Raw genomic sequence first — 20,170 nt, 5'->3', positions numbered from 1 at the left:
TATACCATCTTCTTACGTTATAGAGGTATGAACGTCAGCTTTGACATCGGTTTTGCACATCGGCGTTAAACTAGTGTCACGACTTCCACCGAAGGTGGATCCTCTCCTTGTTCGGGCGGTGCTTGGCGGTCGGCGTCGCCGGCCTACTAGCCATCACATTTTTCCTTTTCTGTTGGTTTTGTCTTTGATTCATTCACACCTGGTTTTCATTTGCTTTAATTTCTGTGTGTATATTTACCCCTGTTTCCCTGCTTAGGTTTGTGCGGGGTTATTTTCATGTTGCTCGTGGAGGTTTTTTCCTGAGTTTATTCACGTATGTACCGTGTGTTAAGTATAGTAGGAGCGTTGTTTTCCTCCTTCCGTGAGTAACTGTGTGTTCCATTGTCTCGGGCATTTATGGACATTGTACCTGTACCGTTCTGGGACTTGCTACATTGACATCTCTGCTCTCCTGCGCTTGACTCCTTAGCTACCTTCAGTACGATTACGCAATAGAACCCCACACCACAGATTATGGAGTCAGCAGGAGCAGACGCTTTCCCGATATCTATGGAGGAGCGCATTCAACAATACACGGCAGTACTGCAACGTCTGGGAACAGCGATGGATCAGGTGATGGCGATGATGGACAGGTGGGAGAGAGGTGGCCTTCCTACACCTCCACCAACCACACTACAACCAGCCCCACAACCCTCTCATTCGTCGCCTGGTTCCAGTGGTATTCGGCTCGCGCTCCCGAGGGAGTACGATGGGACGGCTGCCGGGTGCCAGGGGTTCCTACTCCAGCTGGAGCTCTACCTGGCAACCGTTCACCCGGCTCCTTCAGGACGTGAGAGCGTGAACGCCCACGTCTCCTGCCTCTCAGGCAAAGCCCTGGAGTGGGCCAACGTGGTGTGGAATGAGGTAGACTCGGCGAGGGACCATTACCCGGAGTTCACCCGCCACTTTCGGGCAGTGTTCGACCACACACCTGAGGGCCAAGCGGCGGGTGACTGTCTTTTCCATCTGAGGCAGGAGACGAGGAGCGCGCAGAACTTCGCACTGGAGTTCCGGACCTTGGCTGCCGATGCAGGATGGAACGACAGGGCCCTGATCGATCACTATAGGTGCAGTTTGCGCAAGGACGTCCATCGGGAGCTAGCCTGTAGAGATACCACCCTCACCTTGGACCAGCTGGTGGACATGCCCATTCGGCTGGACAACTTGCTGGCTACCTGCGGACGTCCGGATCAGGCCCTGTCAGTTTCATCCCCCAGCACCTCCGCTCCGACGCCCAAGGAGCTAGGAGGTGCTGCAGCGAGGGCGACCGGAGGAGGAGCCCTTTCCTGTACCAGATGTGGTCGTAGAGGGCACACTGCTGACCGGTGCTGGAGGAGCTCTTCTGGGAGTTGAGACGACAGACTGTTCGGTCACCCCAGGTGAGTAGGCACCAGGCTCACCCAGAGTCCCCTGTTGCTCACATTTATGTGTTGATTTCTTTTCCTGAGTTTGGCCCACATTCCCAGAATAAGGCACTAGTAAATTCAGGCGCAGCGGGGAATTTTATTGACCGTGGTTTTGCTTATAGTTTAGGGATCCCTCTTGTTCGGATCGATAAGCCCTTCCCAGTTCATGCTTTAGATAGTCGACCATTAGAGTCAGGGCTAATCAGGGAGGCCACGGCTCCACTGGACATGGTTACGCAGGAGGGTCATGGGGAGAGAATTAGTCTCTTCCTTATTGATTCTCCTGCGTTTCCCGTGGTGCTGGGGATACCCTGGTTGGCCTGTCACAACCCCAAGATTTCGTGGCAACAGAGGGCTCTGAAGGGGTGGTCAGGAGTGCTCAGGCAGGTGTGTAGGAGTTTCCATCGGTGCAACGACGGAGAGTCCAGACCAAGTCTCCACCGTGCGCATTCCCTCAGAATATGCCGATTTGGCTATCGCCTTCTGTAAAAGGAAGGCGACTCAATTACCACCTCATCGACGAGGGGATTGTGCAATAAATCTCCTGGTAGATGCCGCACTTCCCAGGAGTCACGTGCATCCCCTGTCGCAGGAGGAGACGGTGGCTATGGAGACATATGTCTCTGAATCTCTGGGGCAGGGGTACATTCGGCCCGCCACGTCACCTGCCTCCTCAAATTTATTTTTTGTGAAGAAGAAGGAGGGAGGTCTGCGTCCGTGCATTGACTATAGAGGTCTAAATTCCATTACAGTGGGGTACAGTTACTCATCGACACGGCGATTGAGTCATTTCACGGGCACGCTTCTTCACAAAACTGGATCTCAGGAGCACGTATAACTTGTGTATCCGGGAGGGAGATGAGTGGAAGACAGCGTTTAGTACCACATCCGGCCATTATGAGTACCTCGTCATGCCGTACGGGTTGAAGAATGCTCCAGCAGTCTTCCAATCCTTTGTAGACGAGATTCTCAGGGACCTGCACTGGCAGGGTGTGGTGGTTTATATCGATGACATTCTGATATATTCCGCTACATGCGCCGCGCATGTGTCTCTGGTGCGCAGAGTACATGGACCACTGTTGGAGCATGACCTGTACGTCAAGGCTGAGAAATGCTTGTTCTTCAAACAGGCCGTCTCCTTCCTAGGATATCGCATTTCCACATCAGGGTTGGTGATGGAGTGTGACCGCATTGCAGTCATGCATAATTGGCTGACTCCCACCACGGTAAAGTAAGTGCAGTGGTTTTTAGGGTTTGCCAACTACTACTGGAGGTTTATCCGGGGTTTTGGGCAGGTGGCTGCTCCCATTACCTCACTGCTGAAGGGGGGACCGGTGCGTCTGCGGTGGTCAGCTGAGGCGGACAGAGCTTTTGGTCGCCTGAAGGCTCTGTTTACCTCGGCTCCCGTGCTGGCGCATCCGGATCCCTCTTTGGCATTCATAGTGGAGGTGGACGCGTCCGAGGCTTGGATTGGAGCCGTGCTCTCACAGCGCTCGGGTACGCCACCGAAGCTCCGCCCCTGTGCTTTCTTTTCGAGGAAACTCAGCTACTAAAGACGCTACATTGGCATCTCTGCTCTCCTGCGCTTGACTCCTTAGCTACCTTCAGTACGATTACGCAACAACTAGACATCGGGCCGATGTCATTTTTTAGCTAATATCGCCCGATTCCGATATGCTCACGATATGTCGTGCATCTCTCATTTCAAATAGTATTTGAACCCAGGTCTGGATGGAACGCTGTGGTGTGTAGCAGCTTTCATCGTCCTGAACTGAACTGTCTGTGTGACTGTGAGTGGCCACTGGGCTTAACAGGTAATGGGTTCGGATGTAGGCCATGGAGACGTGGTGCTGTTGGTGCTACAGAGGTTACAGGTCACTTGAGGGGAGAACCCATAACTCTGAGTCACCAATAACCCTAACAACACCCCTTAGTTATCTCTCAACGTCAATGCATTGGTTCTTCTGCTTTGCTCAGCAATCACACTATGTTTTGAAGTAGTAACATTAGACCAAAGGTGAATCCCAAAGCTAACTAGTCTATAAAGCTTTATACACGCTTGCTTTACTACAAATTACATCTTGTTATTTTGTCTGGGAAAGGAATGTTTTTGTTGTCTATTCTTAATCAATAAAGCAAGAAAACATGTTTTTTTTTTTTATACAGTACCTATGAATATAAAGCCAAAGTGAGAGATGACTGTGTGGGAAATCCAAATCTATCTAGCATGCTGATTTCAACATGGAACCCATGAAGTCAAATGGACCTTCGGTGTCTTCTTTAGTACTTCTGTCTGGTGGACAGCTCGCCTCAACACTTAGTCTCAATGTACACAGTGTTTGAGTTATCCGACTTTACTGTTTATTTTGTCAGAAATCCATGGCTACCATCTATGTTTATGCTTGCAGAGAACAAATCAAAGTTGAGTTAGCATCTGTTTTGATAATCAGTCTGGTCTGGTTTCCTGGCTACTGTGTTTTACAGGGTTTCCCCGTACCCCCCACCCCCACTCTCGCTAAATGTTAGGATTGTCCCCTAACCATGTTTCTGAGCTACCAACTACCCTCTCCCTAGGAGTATAACAGTAGCTGATTGCTCAGATTATTGTCTGGTCTTTAACAGCTTTTACAGTATAGTTCATTATGCTTGAAGGGGATTGTGGGGACGGTGTGGTTAACTAGGATCGGCGTAACAATTATAGTATAGACTGTTTCTGGCTCAGGTAGTTTTCCATTGACTTTCATCAATATTAGGACTCAGAGTTGGTCCTCTTTTACATTTTAGTCATTTATCCAGAGTGACTTACAGTTAGTGTATTCATCTTAAAATAGCTAGGTGTGACAACCACATATCTCAGTCAGAGTAAATTGCATAGTGGTTAGAACTTTGGGCCAGTAACCGAAAGGTTGCTGGATTGAATCCCCAAGCTGACAAGGTAAAAATCTGTTGTTCTGCCCCCCTGAGCAAGGCAGTTAATCCACTGTTCCCTGTGCGCTGTGGATGTCGATGAAGGCAGCCCCCCCGCACCTCTCTGATTCAGAGGGGTTGGGTTAAATGTGGAAGACACATTTCAGTTGAAGGCATTCAGTTGCTGGTCCCATGTGGCTCAGTTGGTAGAACATGGTGTTTGCAATGCCAGGGTTGTGGGTTTGTTTCCCACGGGGGGGCCAGTACGGGGAAAAAAATGTTTTAATGAAATGTATGCATTCACTACTGTAAGTCGCTCTGGATAAGAGCGTCTGCTAAATGACTAAAATGTAAATGTAGTTGTACGACTGGTATCTCCCTTTCCTTTACATTTTCCTCAGTAAAGAAGCTGTGTGGGTGGGGTGGGGGGGGGCTACAGTTTGAAGATGTTTTCAGAAGATGGGCAGGTACTCTGCTGAAGAGCTTTGACTGTTCTGAGTGGGATCTGACCTCCCGTGGGAGGGTCAAGAGACCAGAGCTGGAGTACTTGGGTTGGAGTGAAGGGGCTGCAAAATGCCAAATTATTTTTGTGTAGCTTTCCACAGCTGTTCCCTTGTCTTTTTTTTGTATGTTTTGCATTGTTAATATTGCCACTGTGTGTTCCACACTATAACCTATGTGTGCCACTGTTTGATTAGTAAAACTAATGTTTACACAATGGACTAGCATCCTTTTAGTCATTTTTCTTGTTTTCTGGTTGTATGAAGAACTTGCCACCGAATGTACAGTTGAAGTCAGAAGTTTACATACACCTTAGCCACCTTTTTCCTCCAAACATAACGATGGTCATTATGGCCAAACAGTTCTATTTTTGTTTCATCAGACCAGAGGACATTTCTCCAAAAACTACGATCTTTGCCCCTATGTGCAGTTGCAAACCGTAGTCTGGCTTTTTTATGGCGGTTTTGGAGGAGTGGCTTCTTCCTTGCTGAGCGGCCTTTCAGGTTATGTCGATATAGGACTTGTTTTACTGTGGATATAGATACGTTTGTACCTGTTTCCTCTAGCATCTTCACAAGGTCCTTTGCTGTTGTTCTGGGATTGATTTGCACTTTTCGCACCAAAGTACGTTCATCTCTAGGAGACAGAACGTGTCTCCTACCTGAGCGGTATGACGGCTGCGTGGTCCAATGGTGTTTATATTTGCATACTATTGTTTGTACAGATGAACTTGGTACCTTCAGGCATTTGGAAATTGCTCCCAAGGATGAACCAGACTTGTGGAGGTCTACAATTTTTTTTATGAGGTCTTGGCTGATTTCTTTTGATTTTCCCATGATGTCAAGCAAGGAGGAACTAAGTTTGAAGGTAGGCCTTGAAATATATCCACAGGTACACCTCCAATTGACTCAAATGATGTCAATTAGCCTATCAGAAGCTTCTGAAGCCATGACATCATTTCCTGGAATTTTCCAAGCTGTTTAAAGGCACAGACAACTTAGTGTATGTAAACTTCTGACCCACTGGAATTGTGATACAGTGAATTATAAGTGAAATAAGCTGTCTGTAAACAATTGTTGGAAAAATGACTTACGTCATGCACAAAGTAGATGTCCTAACTGACTTGCCAAAACTATAGTTTGTTAACAACAAATTTGTGGAGTGGTTGAAAAACGAGTTTTAATGACTCCAACCTGTAACGGCCGTCATCAGAATTAGACCAAGGTGCAGCGGAGGATGTGTTCATCATTAGAATTTTAATTGAAAAAGAGAACACTACAAAAATAAACAAAATACGACAGCAAAACAGTCCTGTCAGGATTAACTCTACACAAGACAGAAAACAATCACCCACAAAAACCCAAAGGCAAAACAGGCTACTTATGTGTGACTCCCAATCAGCAACAACGAACTACAGCTGTGCCTGATTGGGAGCCACACACGGCCCAAAACAAAGAAATACAAAAACATAGAAAAATGAACATAGAATGCCCACCCAATGTAACACCCTGGCCTAACCAAAATAAAGAACAAAAAACCCCTCTCTATGGCCAGGGCGTTACACAACCTAAGTGTATGTAAACTTCCGACTTCAACTGTAGCTAGTTAAAAGCTTCCTTTTCGTGGATATAGACCACTTATTTTTTACTTAACATTAAGGTTCACATTTTTATCTGGTAGCTTAGTGGTACACCTTTGTTTGGCTGTTCTCTTTTTGTTTTTACTGGACGGGAGCCTGTGTTTCAGTATCGGTCCCTTAGTCCCCTTTTAGGAGTTTCCTTTGGCCAACCCTGGGTCAGTGGATTCCTCTGCTCCCTCTCTCTCTCTCTCTCTCTCTCTCACTCTCTGAGGAAATTAGCTTTTATTACCTTCCAGGACCAGCTGAGCCCAGTTTAGATTTATTGTGGAAATATCTTAAATGCACAAAATGACAGAACTATGTGAATAGCATGTGGTTGAATCATTTAGACATATTGCTCAATCTTTTGTAGCCTGGTCACAGATCTGTTTTTGACAAGACAACACAAACAATATCTGGGACAAGGCTAGAGTCTTTTGATTTGAAAGGGTAATGAGAAACTGGCCTGTTTTCATCTCTGATTGGCAGCAGTCATCCTTAACGTGTGTTCTTATTGGTCGACAGGGTGATCAGCTATGAGTGTTGCCCCGGTTACGAGAAGCTTTCAGGAGAGAAGGGTTGTCCTGCTGGTAAGAAGAAATATGCAAATCAAGTTATAGCTCAGTCACTTACTATCCGTATAATGCAACAGCTAGTTATCAATTTGGGAGAATTATTTCTAGACAAAAGGCCTGTCAAACAAAACATGGCATCTCACTTTGGTTGTGAAATATACATCCGTCAAGTCAACATTTTAATTTCATACATTCCCTCATATGACATTTAAGAGTGTATTTTTTTCCAGCCCTGCCATTGGTGAACATCTACAACACGCTGGGTATGGTTGGAGCCACCACCACTAAGATGTACTCAGAGAGGGCTCAGCTGAGGGAGGAGATCGAGGGACCAGGGAGCTTCACCTTTTTCGCTCCCAGCAACCAGGCCTGGGCGGCCCTACCCACTGTGAGTCTCGTCTTCACAGGAGAGGGATACACTGAGAGAGAAACCAGAACATGAAATATAATTCACCCCAATCCTGTTGCATCTAGAGATATTGTATTATGCTACGTGTTATCCGCGTAACCAACCACACTGGCGTTTCAAAGTTCCTTTTTAGGAGCAGTAGCTATAACCAAGTTCATGTCTGTTTTAATATATACACTGCGTTCTGAAAGTATTCAGACCCCTTGACATTTTCCTCATTTTGTTATGTTACAATCTTATTCTAAAATGGATTACATTTAATTACATTTTCCTAATCAATCTACACACAATACCCCATTATGACAAAGCACTTTTTTTTTTTTTTTTTGTATTGCAAATGTATCAATATTAAAAATCAGAAATACCTTATTTACATAAGTATTCAGAGCCCTTGATATGAGACTCAAAATTAAGCTCAGGTGCATCCTGTTTCCATTGATCATCCTTGAGATGTTTCTACAACTTGATTGGAGTCCACCTGTGGTAAATTCAATTGATTGGACATGATTTGGAAAGACACACACCTGTCTACATAAGGTCCCACAGTTGACAGTGCATGTCAGAGCAAAAAACAAGCCATGAGGTCGAAGGAATTGTCCGTAGAGCTCCGAGACAGGATTGTGTTGAAGCACAGATCTGGGGAAGGGAACCAAAACGTTTCTGCAGCATTGAAGGTCCCCAAGAACATAGTCCATCATTCTTAAATGGAAGAAGTTTGGAACAACCAAGACTCTTCCTAGAGTTGGCCGCCAAGCTGAGCAATCAGGAAGAAGGGTCTTAGTCAGGGAGGTGACCAAGAACACGATGGTCACTCTGACAGAATTCCAGAGTTCCTCTGTGGAGAAGGGAGAACCTTCCAGAAGGACAACCATCTCTGCAGCACTCCACCAATAAGACCTTTATGGTAGAGTGGCCAGACGGAAGCCACTCCTCAGTAAAAGGCACATGACAGCCCGCTTGGAGTTTGCCAAAAGGCACCTAAAGGACTTTCATACCATGAGAAACAAGATTCTCTGGTCTGATGAAACCAAGATTGAACTGTTTGACCTGAATGCTAAACGTCACATCTGGAGGAAACCTGGCACCATCCCTACGGTGAAGCATGTGGTGGCAGCATCATGCTGTGTCGATATTTTTCAGCGGCAGGGACTGGGAGACTAGTCAGGATCGAGAGAAAGACGAACCGAGCAAAATACAGAGATCCTTGATGAAAACCTGCTCCAGAGCGCTCAGTGCTTCAGACTGGGGCGAAGGTTCACTTTCCAACAGGACAACGACCCTAAGCACACAGCCAAGACAACGTAGGAGTGACTTCGGGATAAGTCTCTGAATGTCCTTGAGTGGCCCATCCAGAGCTCGGAATTGAACCCGATTCCCGATCGAATATCTCTGGAGAGACCTGAAAATAACTGTAGCGTCATTCATACCCAAGAAGACTCGAGGCTGTAATCGCTGCCAAAGGTGCTTCAACAAAGTACTGAGTAAAGGGTCTGAATACTTATGTAAATGAAATATTTCAGTTGTTGTTTTTTATACATTTGCAAAAAAAAATTTAAAACCTGTTTTTGCTTTGTCATTATTGGGTATTGTGTGTAGATTGATGAGGGGGGGAAAGAACGTTTTAATTAATTTTAGAATAAGGCTGTAACGTAACAAAATTTGGAAAAAGTCAAGGTGTCTGAATACTTACCGAATGCACTGAATATACTGAACAAAATAACAAAACGCTACATGCAACAAAAGTTCATATAAGGAAATCTGTCAATGTAAATACATTCATTAGGCCCTAGACTATGGATTTCACATGACTGGGAATACAGATATGCATCTGCTGGTCATAGATACCTTAAAAGAAAGGTAGGGACGTGGATCAGAAAACCAGTCAGTATCTGGTGTGACCACCATTTGCCTCATTCAGCGTGACATCTCCTTCACATAGAGTTGATCAGGCTGTTGATTGTGGCCTGTGGAATGTTCTCCCACTCCTCTTCAATGGATGTGCGAAGTTGCTGGATATTGGCAGGAACTGGAACATTCTGTCATACACGTCGATCCAGAGCATCCCAAACATGCTCAATGGGTGACATGTCTGGTGAGTATGCAGGCCATGGAAGAACCGGGACATTTTCAGCTTCCAGGAATTGTGTACAGATCCTTGAGACGGGGCAGTGCATTATCATGCTGAAACATGAGGTGATGGCGGTGGATGAATGGCACAACAATGGGCCTCAGGATCTCATCATGGTATCTCTGAACATTCAAATTGCCATTGATAAAATGCAATTGTGTTCGTTGTCCGTAGCTTGTGCCTGCCCATACCATAATCCCACCGCCACCATGGGAAACTGTTCACAACGTTGACATCAGCAAACCGCTCGCCCACATGATGCCATACACTTGGTCTGCAGTTGTGAGGCCGGCTAGATGTACTACAAAATTCTCTAAAACATTGGATCCGGCTTATGGTAGAGAAATTAACATTAAATTCTCTGGCAACAGCTCTGGTGGACATTCCTGCATTCAGCATACCAATTACACTCTCCTTCAAAACTTTAGACATCTGTGGCATTGTGTTCTGTGACAAAACTGCACATTTTAGAGTGGCCTGTTATTGTCCCCAGCACAAGGTGCACCTGTGTAATGATCATGCTGTTTAATCAGCTTCTTGATATGCCACACCTGTCAGGTGGATGGATTATCTTGGCAAATGAGAAATGCTCACTAACAGAGATGTAAATGAATTTGTGCACAACATTTTAGAGAAATAAGCTTTTTGTGCGTACGGAACATTTCTGGGATCTTTTATTTCAGCTCATGAAACACTTTACATGTTGCGCTTATATTTTTTTGTTCAGTATATATTGTTAGCTTGTGACTGATTTGTTATTCTGATGAAAATCTGGTTTTTATGTAGGAAATCCTAGATGCTCTGGTGAGCAACGTGAATATTGAGCTCCTCAACGCACTCCACTACCACATGGTGAACCGTCGTTTGACCTCTGAGGACCTGAAGCATGGATCTGCCTTCCCCTCCATGTACCAAGACTTCAACGTTCACATCCACCACTACCCCAACGGAGTGAGTAGCATCTGTCCAATGTTAATGTTGCATTATATTGGAAGCACAGGCGGTTGGTTACACCTTAATTTGGGGAGGACGGGCTCATAGTAATAGGCTGGAATGGAATGAATTGAATGGTATTGACACATCAAACACAGGGTTTTCCATCTGTTTGATACCATTCCATTCTCTTCATTCCAGTCATTATTATGAGCCACCCTGCTCTCACCAGCTTCCTGTCATTGGAAGGTATATGATGTGGTGACCTGGCCTGGGCCCAGATCTGTTTGTGCAATATGACCAAGCAAGTTGTAACCTCTAGAGAGACAGCTCAACGACAAAAAGACACATGAACAGACATTTAAAAATCTTTATTTTTCAAACGGTCACGTTGACCATCGATCGAAAGACAGCTGAACAAAAGATCACAAAATGTTCTCTTGTCATTGCAGATTGTAACAGTGAACTGTGCTCGTCTGGTGAAAACAGACCAGCATGCGACCAACGGCATCGTGCACATTGTGGACAGAGTCATCACCGCGGTTACCAACAACGTGCACACTTTCATCGACACCGATGATGATCTGGAGACTCTTCGTGTAAGTAAACGACTTTAACAGTTTGTCACTCCATTCATTCATTCATTAATTCATTCACAGAACAGTCTATCATACAGAACTCTCTTACCATTTCCTACCTGTTAAACATATGATATGATTCAGTGTTGATTCAGTGTTGATTCAGTTTGTGATTCTATGTTTTTTAGACTGCTGTTGCTGCTGCTGGTCTGACCCAAATGCTGGAGAGCGATGGTCACTACACGGTGTTCGCTCCAACCAACGAAGCCTTTGAGAAGATCCCCCCTGAAATGCTCAACAGGATCCTGGGAGACCCCGTGGCTCTGAGAGGTGAATCCAAGGACAGTTGGATATAGAACGGGAGATAGATATCGGAGACGGGAACCCAATGACTTATTAACGTGAACTAAGTTCTACTTGTGTCTGTACTCTCCATCCAGACCTGCTGAACTACCACATCCTGAAGAACATGCAGTGTGCAGAGTCCATCACATCTGGTACTCCCCTGGAGACCCTACAGGGGACTGTTCTAGAAGTGGGCTGTGATGGGACTGACATGACCCTCAACGGGAAGGCCATCGTCCAGAAGAAAGACCAGCTGGGGACCAACGGAGTCGTCCATTACATCAACGAGCTCCTCATCCCAGACTCAGGTATTTAAATCAGAGCCAGATCCTTAAATTGAGAGTTGTTGCGTCAACGCCAAATATAAAGCTGTAATTCAAACTATTCGGCTTCTACCTTCTTTTATGAGATTATTAGTAATGGTGATTTAGTCTGAGAAGGTCTCTGACTGCCATAGGAGTTGAGAGTCTAGTCTGAGAAGGTCTCTGACTGCCATTGGAGTTGAGAGTCTAGTCTGAGAAGGTCTCTGACTGCCATAGGAGTTGAGAGTCTAGTCTGAGAAGGTCTCTGACTGCCATTGGAGTTGAGAGTCTAGTCTGAGAAGGTCTCTGACTGCCATAGGAGTTGAGAGTCTAGTCTGAGAAGGTCTCTGACTGCCATAGGAGTTGAGAGTCTAGTCTGGAAGGTCTCTGACTGCCATAGGAGTTGAGAGTCTAGTCTGAGAAGGTCTCTGACTGCCATAGGAGTTGAGAGTCTAGTCTGGAAGGTCTCTGACTGCCATAGGAGTTGAGAGTCTAGTCTGAGAAGGTCTCTGACTGCCATAGGACTTGAGAGTCTAGTCTACGTGTGTCTGTATGGAATGCTACTGCAACGAATATAAAGTATACCATTCAACTCAATGGTTCATGTTGAGACAAGACCTCAAGGCTACTTAATGAAGAGTCTTCTCCATCTCTGTTCAATGAGAAATGTTAATTTATGTACTGATCTCTTTTTAAGCTAAAACCTTGTTGGAACTGGCCCAGGGATCCGTCGTTACCACAGCAACCAAGCTGTTTGTTGATGCTGATCTTGGCTCCCACCTTTCTGGCTCAGAGACTCTGACCATCCTGACCCCTCAGAATGAAGCTTTCAAAGGTAACATTGATCGATGGCGCTCCCTCCATCTTTTTCTCCCCCCCATCTCTATCTCTTTCTCTCTCTCTCTCTCCCTCTCTCGTTCTCTCTGTGTCCCTCTCTCTGTGCTAACAAACAGGAGTGACTTGAGCCATGATTCTTGAGCCATTTCATAAATCTGAGAACTTCTGTATGTATTTTTAACAGAGGGTGTGACGATGACTGGTGAGCTGAAGAAGCTGTTGAAGAACCACATCCTGAAGGAGAAACTGTCTTCCAGTTTACTGTACCACAGACAAGAGCTAGAGACTCTGGGAGGAATCAAACTCAGAGTGTTGGTCTACCGTAACGTAAGTACCACAGATCAAATCCCTCTGGAGGACCTACAGCTGGCATCTGATGATACAGAAGCCTCAGTGCAGATTGAGCTGAATTAAGAGATTTATCAAAACGTAACTCTGAGCACAGTTGTTCTTCTGGAAAAAGACAATACTCTTCCTAAAGGTTAACTCATTATGTAGATTACCCTCTTCCTAAAGGTTAAAGGTTAACTCATTATGTAGATTACTCTCTTCCTAAAGGTTAAAGGTTAACTCATTATGTAGATTACTCTCTTCCTAAAGGTTAAAGGTTAACTCATTATGTAGATTACTCTCTTCCTAAAGGTTAAAGGTTAACTCATTATGTAGATTACCCTCTTCCTATAGGTTAAAGGTTAACTCATTATGTAGATTACTCTCTTCCTAAAGGTTAAAGGTTACCTCATTATGTAGATTACCCTCTTCCTAAAGGTTAAAGGTTAACTCATTATGTAGATTACCCTCTTCCTAAAGGTTAATGGTTAACTCATTATGTAGATTACTCTCTTCCTAAAGGTTAACTCATTATGTAGATTACTCTCTTCCTAAAGGTTAACTCATTATGTAGATTACTCTCTTCCTAAAGGTTAACTCATTATGTAGATTACTCTCTTCCTAAAGGTTAACTCATTACATAGATTACCCAAAATACACTATACCAAATTATACAAAGCATGATTGTGCTGTTTTCATATTAACAATGAACAGTTTCTGGCTGGTCAATTCTCCAAATGAGTCAGGGAAGTAGGCCTAATACGTGAAGTTTTACCCCCGAAACAGGTGTTGATCCAATGACACGAGAGAGAGTCCCTCTACACATCCTCATACTGTAGAATAGTTATCCAGAATGTTGTTTCACACCGTTTTTCACAGCTCTGCTCTGTTCTCTCCTGGGTGGCAGATGAAGGTTGTTCGGGCAGCAGCTCTCACATTTCTGCTTTATAATGGAATTTCCAGACGACCACAATTTCCAGAGAGAGAGAGAGAGAGAGAGACCACTTGTGAGCCATCGGTTCAGAGTGAAGGAAAGACAGGAAGGGAGTCAGGTGTCAGGCTATGTCCCAAATGGCACCCTATTACCTATATAGTGCACTACTATTGACCAGGGCGCATGGAGTTCAGGGCCAATAGGGCTCTGGTCAAAAGGAATGCACCTGCTGTCTCTATCTCTGAATGATCGGCTATGAAAAGCCAACTGACATTTACTCCTGAGGTGCTGACCTGTTGCACCCTCAACAACCACTGTGATTATTATTATCTGACCCTGCTGGTCATCTATGAACATTTGAACATCTTGGCCATGTTCTGTTATAATCTCCACCCGGCACAGCCAGAAGAGGACTGGCCACCCCTCATAGCCTGGTTCCTCTCTAGGTTTCTTCCTAGGTTCTGGCCTTTCTAGGGAGTTTTTCCTAGCCACCGTGCTTCTACACCTGCATTGCTTGCTGTTTGAGGTTTTTGACTGGGTTTCTATACAGCACTTTGAGATATCAGCTGATGTAAGAAAGGCTTTATAAATACATTTGATTGATTGATTGATTGAGGTAATGGGGTGCCATTTGGGATGCAATCATGGTGATGGTAGAGCAAACATTACTCTAACCTCTGTATGTTCCCCTCTGTCTCTGTCTCTCTCTCTTCCTCTCTCTCCCTCTCTCTCTCTCTCTTCCTCCCTCTCTCTCTTCCTCTCTCTCTTCCTCTCTCTCTTCCCCCCTCTCTCTCTCTTCCTCCCTCTCTCTCTCTCTCTCTTCCTCTCTCTCTCTCTCTTCCCCTCTCTCTCTCTCTCTCTCTCTTTCTCTGTCTGTCTGTTCCCCTCTCTCTCTGTCTCTTCCCCTCTCTCTCTTCCTCCCTCTCTCTCTCTTCCCCTCTCTCTCTTCCCTTCTCTCTCTGTCTGTCTGTTCCTCTCTCTCTCTCTGTCTGTTCCTCTCTCTCTCTCTCTCTCTGTCTGTTCCTCTCTCTCTCTCTCTGTATTTTAATAACAGAGCCTGTGCATAGAGAACTCCTGTATCGCTGCCCACGACAAGACTGGACGTTTTGGCAGCATGTTCACAGTCGACAAGGTCCTGACTCCCCCAATGGGCACCATCATGGATGTCCTGAAGGCTGATGACCGATTCAGGTGAGAATCAATGGAAAGGCTTACCAAGGCTTACCAAGGTTGTCCTTAATAATATATTGAGGCAATATGATTCAATTTCAGAAGAACAAGAACAGACATGTAGCATATGTACAAAAGAGGGTACACTGTAAAAAATAAAAAGTCTCAAAACACCATGATTGTGTAATGAAAACATGACAAGTAGTACACCTAAACTGAAATCTGATGTTTGGAGGTTGTTTGAATGTAAACCCAATGTAAATGGTATGATACACATCATAGATTTTAAAACAGAAGTACTCTGAAACACCCAAAGTGGTTCTTCAACCTGAATATTGTTAATTTTACAAAAGTGTTGTGAAAACACTTTTGGGGGTTTCAGTGAATGTAAAAGGCAACGTCAAAACACGGAAAGTTCTCATACCATGTAACGTGCATCTCACCCTCGGTGGAGGCTTTGGCCCCGGGCGTGTTCTCTCCCCCGCCTTCACCTTAACCCTACCCCTCTGGCCCGGACTGGACCACTGTGGAGCGGCATGCTCAGGCTCCGGAGCGGAGCCGTCGACCGGAACAGGATTGGGGACACGCACCACTAACCTGGTGCGGGGAGCAGGGACGGGCCGGACAGGACTGGGGACACGCACCACTGACTTGGTGCGGGGAGCAGGGACGGGCCGGACAGGACTGGGGACACGCACCACTGACTTGGTGCGGGGAGCAGGGACGGGCCGGACAGGACTGGGGACACGCACCACTGACTTGGTGCGGGGAGCAGGGACGGGCCGGACAGGACTGGGGACACGCACCACTGACTTGGTGCGGGGAGCAGGGACGGGCCGGACTGGGGACACGCACCACCAACCTGGTGCGGGGAACAGGGACGGGCCGGACAGGACTGGGGACACGCACCACTAACCTGGTGCGGGGAGCAGGGACGGGCCGGACAGGACTGGGGACACGCACCACTGACTTGGTGCGGGGAGCAGGGACGGGCCGGACTGGGGACACGCACCACCAACCTGGTGCGGGGAGCAGGAACGGGCCGGACAGGACTGGGGACACGCACCACTAGCCTGGTGCGGGGAGCAGGGACGGGCCAGACAGGACTGTGAACACGTACTGGTGACCTGAAGCGTGGAGCCGGTTTAGCCACTCGTCCTGGCTGGATGCCCATCCTAGCACGGCATGTGCTGGGCATGTCCACCGGACGCACCGGGCTGTGCGGGCGCACTGGCGACACAGCGCGCAACTCCGCATACCATGGTTCCTCCTCCAGATCTTCCCTCTGCAGGTCCTCAATCAACTGCCTCATCATCTTCGTCTCTTCCTCCGCCGTCATCCCCCACGAGAGCAGTGGTCTGGGCTCTTCCTCTGCCCTTCCGGACAACCCCATTAGCCCCCCCAAAAAAATGTTCTTGGGGGTGTTTTCCGGGCCTCCTCGACCGCCGCCTGCGACTCCGTCTACCGGCTGGCTTTACCTCCTCGACCTGGGAATCCTTCCGCCAGGGTCCTTTCCCCGACATGATCTCCTCCCAGGTCCAGAACTCCTTCCCCTCGCGAGCCCATCTCTCGCGCTCCTTTTCCTCCCGCTGCTTGGTCCTGGTTCGGTGGGGTGTTCTGTAACGTGCATCGCCTGGTGACGAGGAAGCGGACCAAAACGCAGCTGGGAGCGAACACATGTTTATTCAACACACTGGAATTAAACATGTACACAAAATCAAGAAAAATGCAGATACGTTACGTGCTCAAACAAAGAGACAACACCCCACAAACAGCGTGGGGAAAACAGCAACTTAAATGTGATCCCAATCAGAGACAATTAGCGACAGCTGTCTCTGATTGGGAATCGACAGAACCCAACATAGAAATAAACCCACCTAGAGCCTACACAAGGCTAAAACGTAAACCAAACACAAACCAATGAAAAATACCTAACATGACACACCCTGACCCAATATACCCGAGTTCACCTGGTCAGGGCGTGACATACCATCAGTTTAGAAATGGTTTAAAGTCTAAATATTGATTGATGGAGGAGGCCTATGGAGAAGAGTTTTTTTCCACCTTTATTTTTTCAATGCTTTATTTAGACAGAAACAGGAGGAGCATTACGATGGTACATTTCCTCTGAATTTTACCCACCTGTAACGGGTGTCGTAATGTAGAGATCAAAGCGCAGCGGGTTGCGTGCTCATAATTATATTTATTAAAGCGAACACGGAAAAACAATAACCAAAGAACGACAGCTAACAGATTTGCAGGCTAAACAACAGCAGTGCAAATACAACTACCCACAATGAGACAGGTGAAAACAAGCTCCCTAAGTATGACTCCCAATCAGGAACAACGATGTACAGCTGTTCCTGATTGAGAGCCACACCCGGCCAACAAAGAAATACAAAACCTAGAAAACCAAAACAAGAACATACACCAAAAACCCCGGAACACATAAATACAATACCCCTCTACATACACATAACCCCCGAACCATATAAAACAAATACCCTCTGCCACGTCCTGACCAAACTAGAATAACAAATAATCCCTATTACTGGTCAGGACGTGACACCGCCAAATCACACAGCCACACTATTAGAAATTATTCTGGAGTGAATTGAAATTAACACACACGCAAAAAAAAACATATACTTAATAAAACTGAATGCAAGTCGTGCTAAACCTGTTGTCTAGCAGTAACGCCCCCGGATCAGAGACGTCATCCCTCTCCCAACCGAAGACCGAAGTTAAATTCCCTTCTCCAACCCTTCAGTCTGTTTCTCTAACCTATCTGTAATCACCTGTTCCAACCCTTCAGTCTGTTTCTCCAACCTATCTGTAATCACCTGTTCCAACCCTTCAGTCTGTTTCTCCAACCTATCTGTAATCACATGTTCCAACCCTTCAATCTGTTTCTCCAACCTATCTGTAATCACCTGTTCCAACCCTTCAGTCTGTTTCTCCAACCTATCTGTATCCCCTTTGTCATTTCATAACTGTCTTTTTTTAATGTATGCTAGTCGTTTCAATGATTTGTTCATTTCAATTTACCAAAAGAATGTAAAAATGAATCAAACTGAATATGTTGTTAAAAACATAAGTATCTTTCATAAGTATTAAGCTTGTTGTGCCATGAAGTGTAATGGATCATGATGAACGCATATCAAAACCGGCAGACAAATAGATTCAATGAGCACAGCACCCATTCCCACATTCATGATTGTCAATGGAAGAGGCAAGTGCAGAATCCTCATGTCTTGCAGTTTTACTGTCGTTGTAGTAAATGGACCAAGGCGCAGCGGGTCGAGTGCTCATCTTAACTTTATTAGTGACCACTTAAATAAACAAAAACGAACTAACAGTCTTGCAGGCTAAATACAGCAGTGCTAAGAACAACCTCCCACAATCCCCAAAACAAACATACTCCTAATTATAGGACCTTCAATCAGAGGCAACGATACACAGCTGCCTCCAATTGAAGGCCCCAATCCCAAATACCTAAACATAGAATTAAACACCCTAGAACAGACATAGAGAGATACAATATAGAACAATGACCAAAACCCCGGAATACATAAATCAAACACCCCTCTACATAAACACATACTCAAAACCATATAAAACAAATACCCCCTACCACGTCCTGACCAAACTATAATAACAAATAACCCCTTTACTGGTCAGGACGTGACATTTACATCCAGTTAGTGCTGGTGGTTTGAACACTACGCTTGACAATGCCTGCCAAACCGGTATAAAATGGCAAATTATCAAATACGTAAAACAATGTTACCATTAAGACACCAGACACGGGGATTTAATTCTGCATTAGACAGGATTCAAAACATAATAGTGTTTAGAAGCTTTAGAGAGAGGAAACGACACCAAAAGAGACGGTATCTAATTCTGCGCTGAACAGGACACGAAACACCAAAATAGTGTTTTCAATCTTTTTCGGATAGTGCTCCCAGTCCCTGGCCATGTGTTGCACAACACTTGATTAAGTTGTGTTACGACACACCATGTAATGTTTCAGAACATCTCAGGATGATGTGTTTCAGTACTCCAGCAAAGTGAAGGTTTTGTCTCCTTGAAGTTGGTGGCAGCTCAGTTGCCACTGGTTTTGGTGTTACAACACACTTCATTTTAACAGTGTAGCTTCTGCCTACGTAGCACAGCGTGTGTTCTTCTTCTGTAGCTATAGGCCCCCAAGCGTCTTAATGGTTTTTCCAGAACTGAAAGGCTCAAAAGGCAATATGCTGCTTCATTTCCACCCACGTTCAGAGACCTGGTTCTTTTCCGTTTACTCTGTATGTTTTCACTACCATTGATCTGTTCTGTTCTGCCATGATTCAACTCATACATGTTTGGTATATTTGGCACATCAGAAACCACAACTCTTCGATGTGGTAAAAACTTTCCTCTTAGTCAACTGAAGTCCACTTTCTTCCTCTGAAGATGTTATTTTTTTTTTTTTTTGCAAACTGTGTGTGTTGGAAATCAGTCAGTTGTCAAGTCTTCTTTGTTGCTTTGAGGGTGGTCTTTCTAAGTGAGTGTTCCCTTCTTTTTTTCCAGTCTGTTGGTCGGTGCAATCCAGACGGCTGGCATGACAGAGCTGATGAACCAGGCCGGTCCCCATACCGTGTTCGCTCTCACTAACGATGCTTTCAGCGCCTTGCCAAAAGCTGACCTCAACAAACTCATGGGTAAGGACAGCCCTGGCTCCAGACATTCTGGTTTTTCTAGAACAAAGCCCGTCTCAAACGAGAATACAGGGTTGAGATCTGGTAATGTAAGACTAAGATAATTATAACAGATACCTCTCCGCCATATGTGCTCTATCACATGTATGTCATATGTCATGCATGTAGTGTATGTCATATGTAGTGTATGTCATATGTAGTGTATTTGGGTGACTGGCATCCTGCCTTACAAACAACCAAACTGTGAACAGGTTTCACATGACTGCCTTTGCAAAACACTGTACTTTTCCAGCAAAGAAAAATCAATGGCACCCAAGGACAACCTGATTTGTCCCACAGTGAGAATATGTTCGGCAGACAGACAGAACTATTGGAATGAACCTAATAACCTATCTACACCCAGGAAATGATGACATGATGAAATGCGTCTTGGATGCTGCCACTCGTACGAATGCCAA

The 20,170-nt window shown here is 45.6% G+C and overlaps 1 protein-coding gene and 1 pseudogene across 1 annotated transcript in view; one reads left to right on the top strand and one right to left on the bottom strand.

Moving 5' to 3' along the window:
- The window catches only part of LOC123743233 (basic proline-rich protein-like), a 603,964-nt pseudogene that overhangs the window by 171,368 nt on the left and 412,426 nt on the right, over window positions 1–20,170 (bottom strand).
- Window positions 1–20,170, top strand: part of tgfbi (transforming growth factor, beta-induced) — a 33,708-nt gene that overhangs the window by 6,979 nt on the left and 6,559 nt on the right. The window contains exons 3-12 of the mRNA XM_045717841.1: window positions 6,997–7,061; window positions 7,277–7,434; window positions 10,370–10,534; window positions 10,969–11,115; window positions 11,283–11,424; window positions 11,535–11,747; window positions 12,439–12,576; window positions 12,763–12,905; window positions 14,897–15,033; window positions 19,585–19,715. Of these exons, the coding sequence (XP_045573797.1) occupies window positions 6,997–7,061; window positions 7,277–7,434; window positions 10,370–10,534; window positions 10,969–11,115; window positions 11,283–11,424; window positions 11,535–11,747; window positions 12,439–12,576; window positions 12,763–12,905; window positions 14,897–15,033; window positions 19,585–19,715 (1,439 nt within the window). The remainder of the gene's footprint in view (window positions 1–6,996; window positions 7,062–7,276; window positions 7,435–10,369; window positions 10,535–10,968; window positions 11,116–11,282; window positions 11,425–11,534; window positions 11,748–12,438; window positions 12,577–12,762; window positions 12,906–14,896; window positions 15,034–19,584; window positions 19,716–20,170) is intronic.

This window comes from Salmo salar, chromosome ssa05 (genome assembly GCF_905237065.1).
Source record: "Salmo salar chromosome ssa05, Ssal_v3.1, whole genome shotgun sequence".
In the NCBI taxonomy this organism is placed as follows: domain Eukaryota; kingdom Metazoa; phylum Chordata; class Actinopteri; order Salmoniformes; family Salmonidae; genus Salmo; species Salmo salar.
The sequence above is the reverse complement of the archived record's forward strand: the minus strand, read 5'-3'. Positions and strand labels throughout refer to the sequence as shown.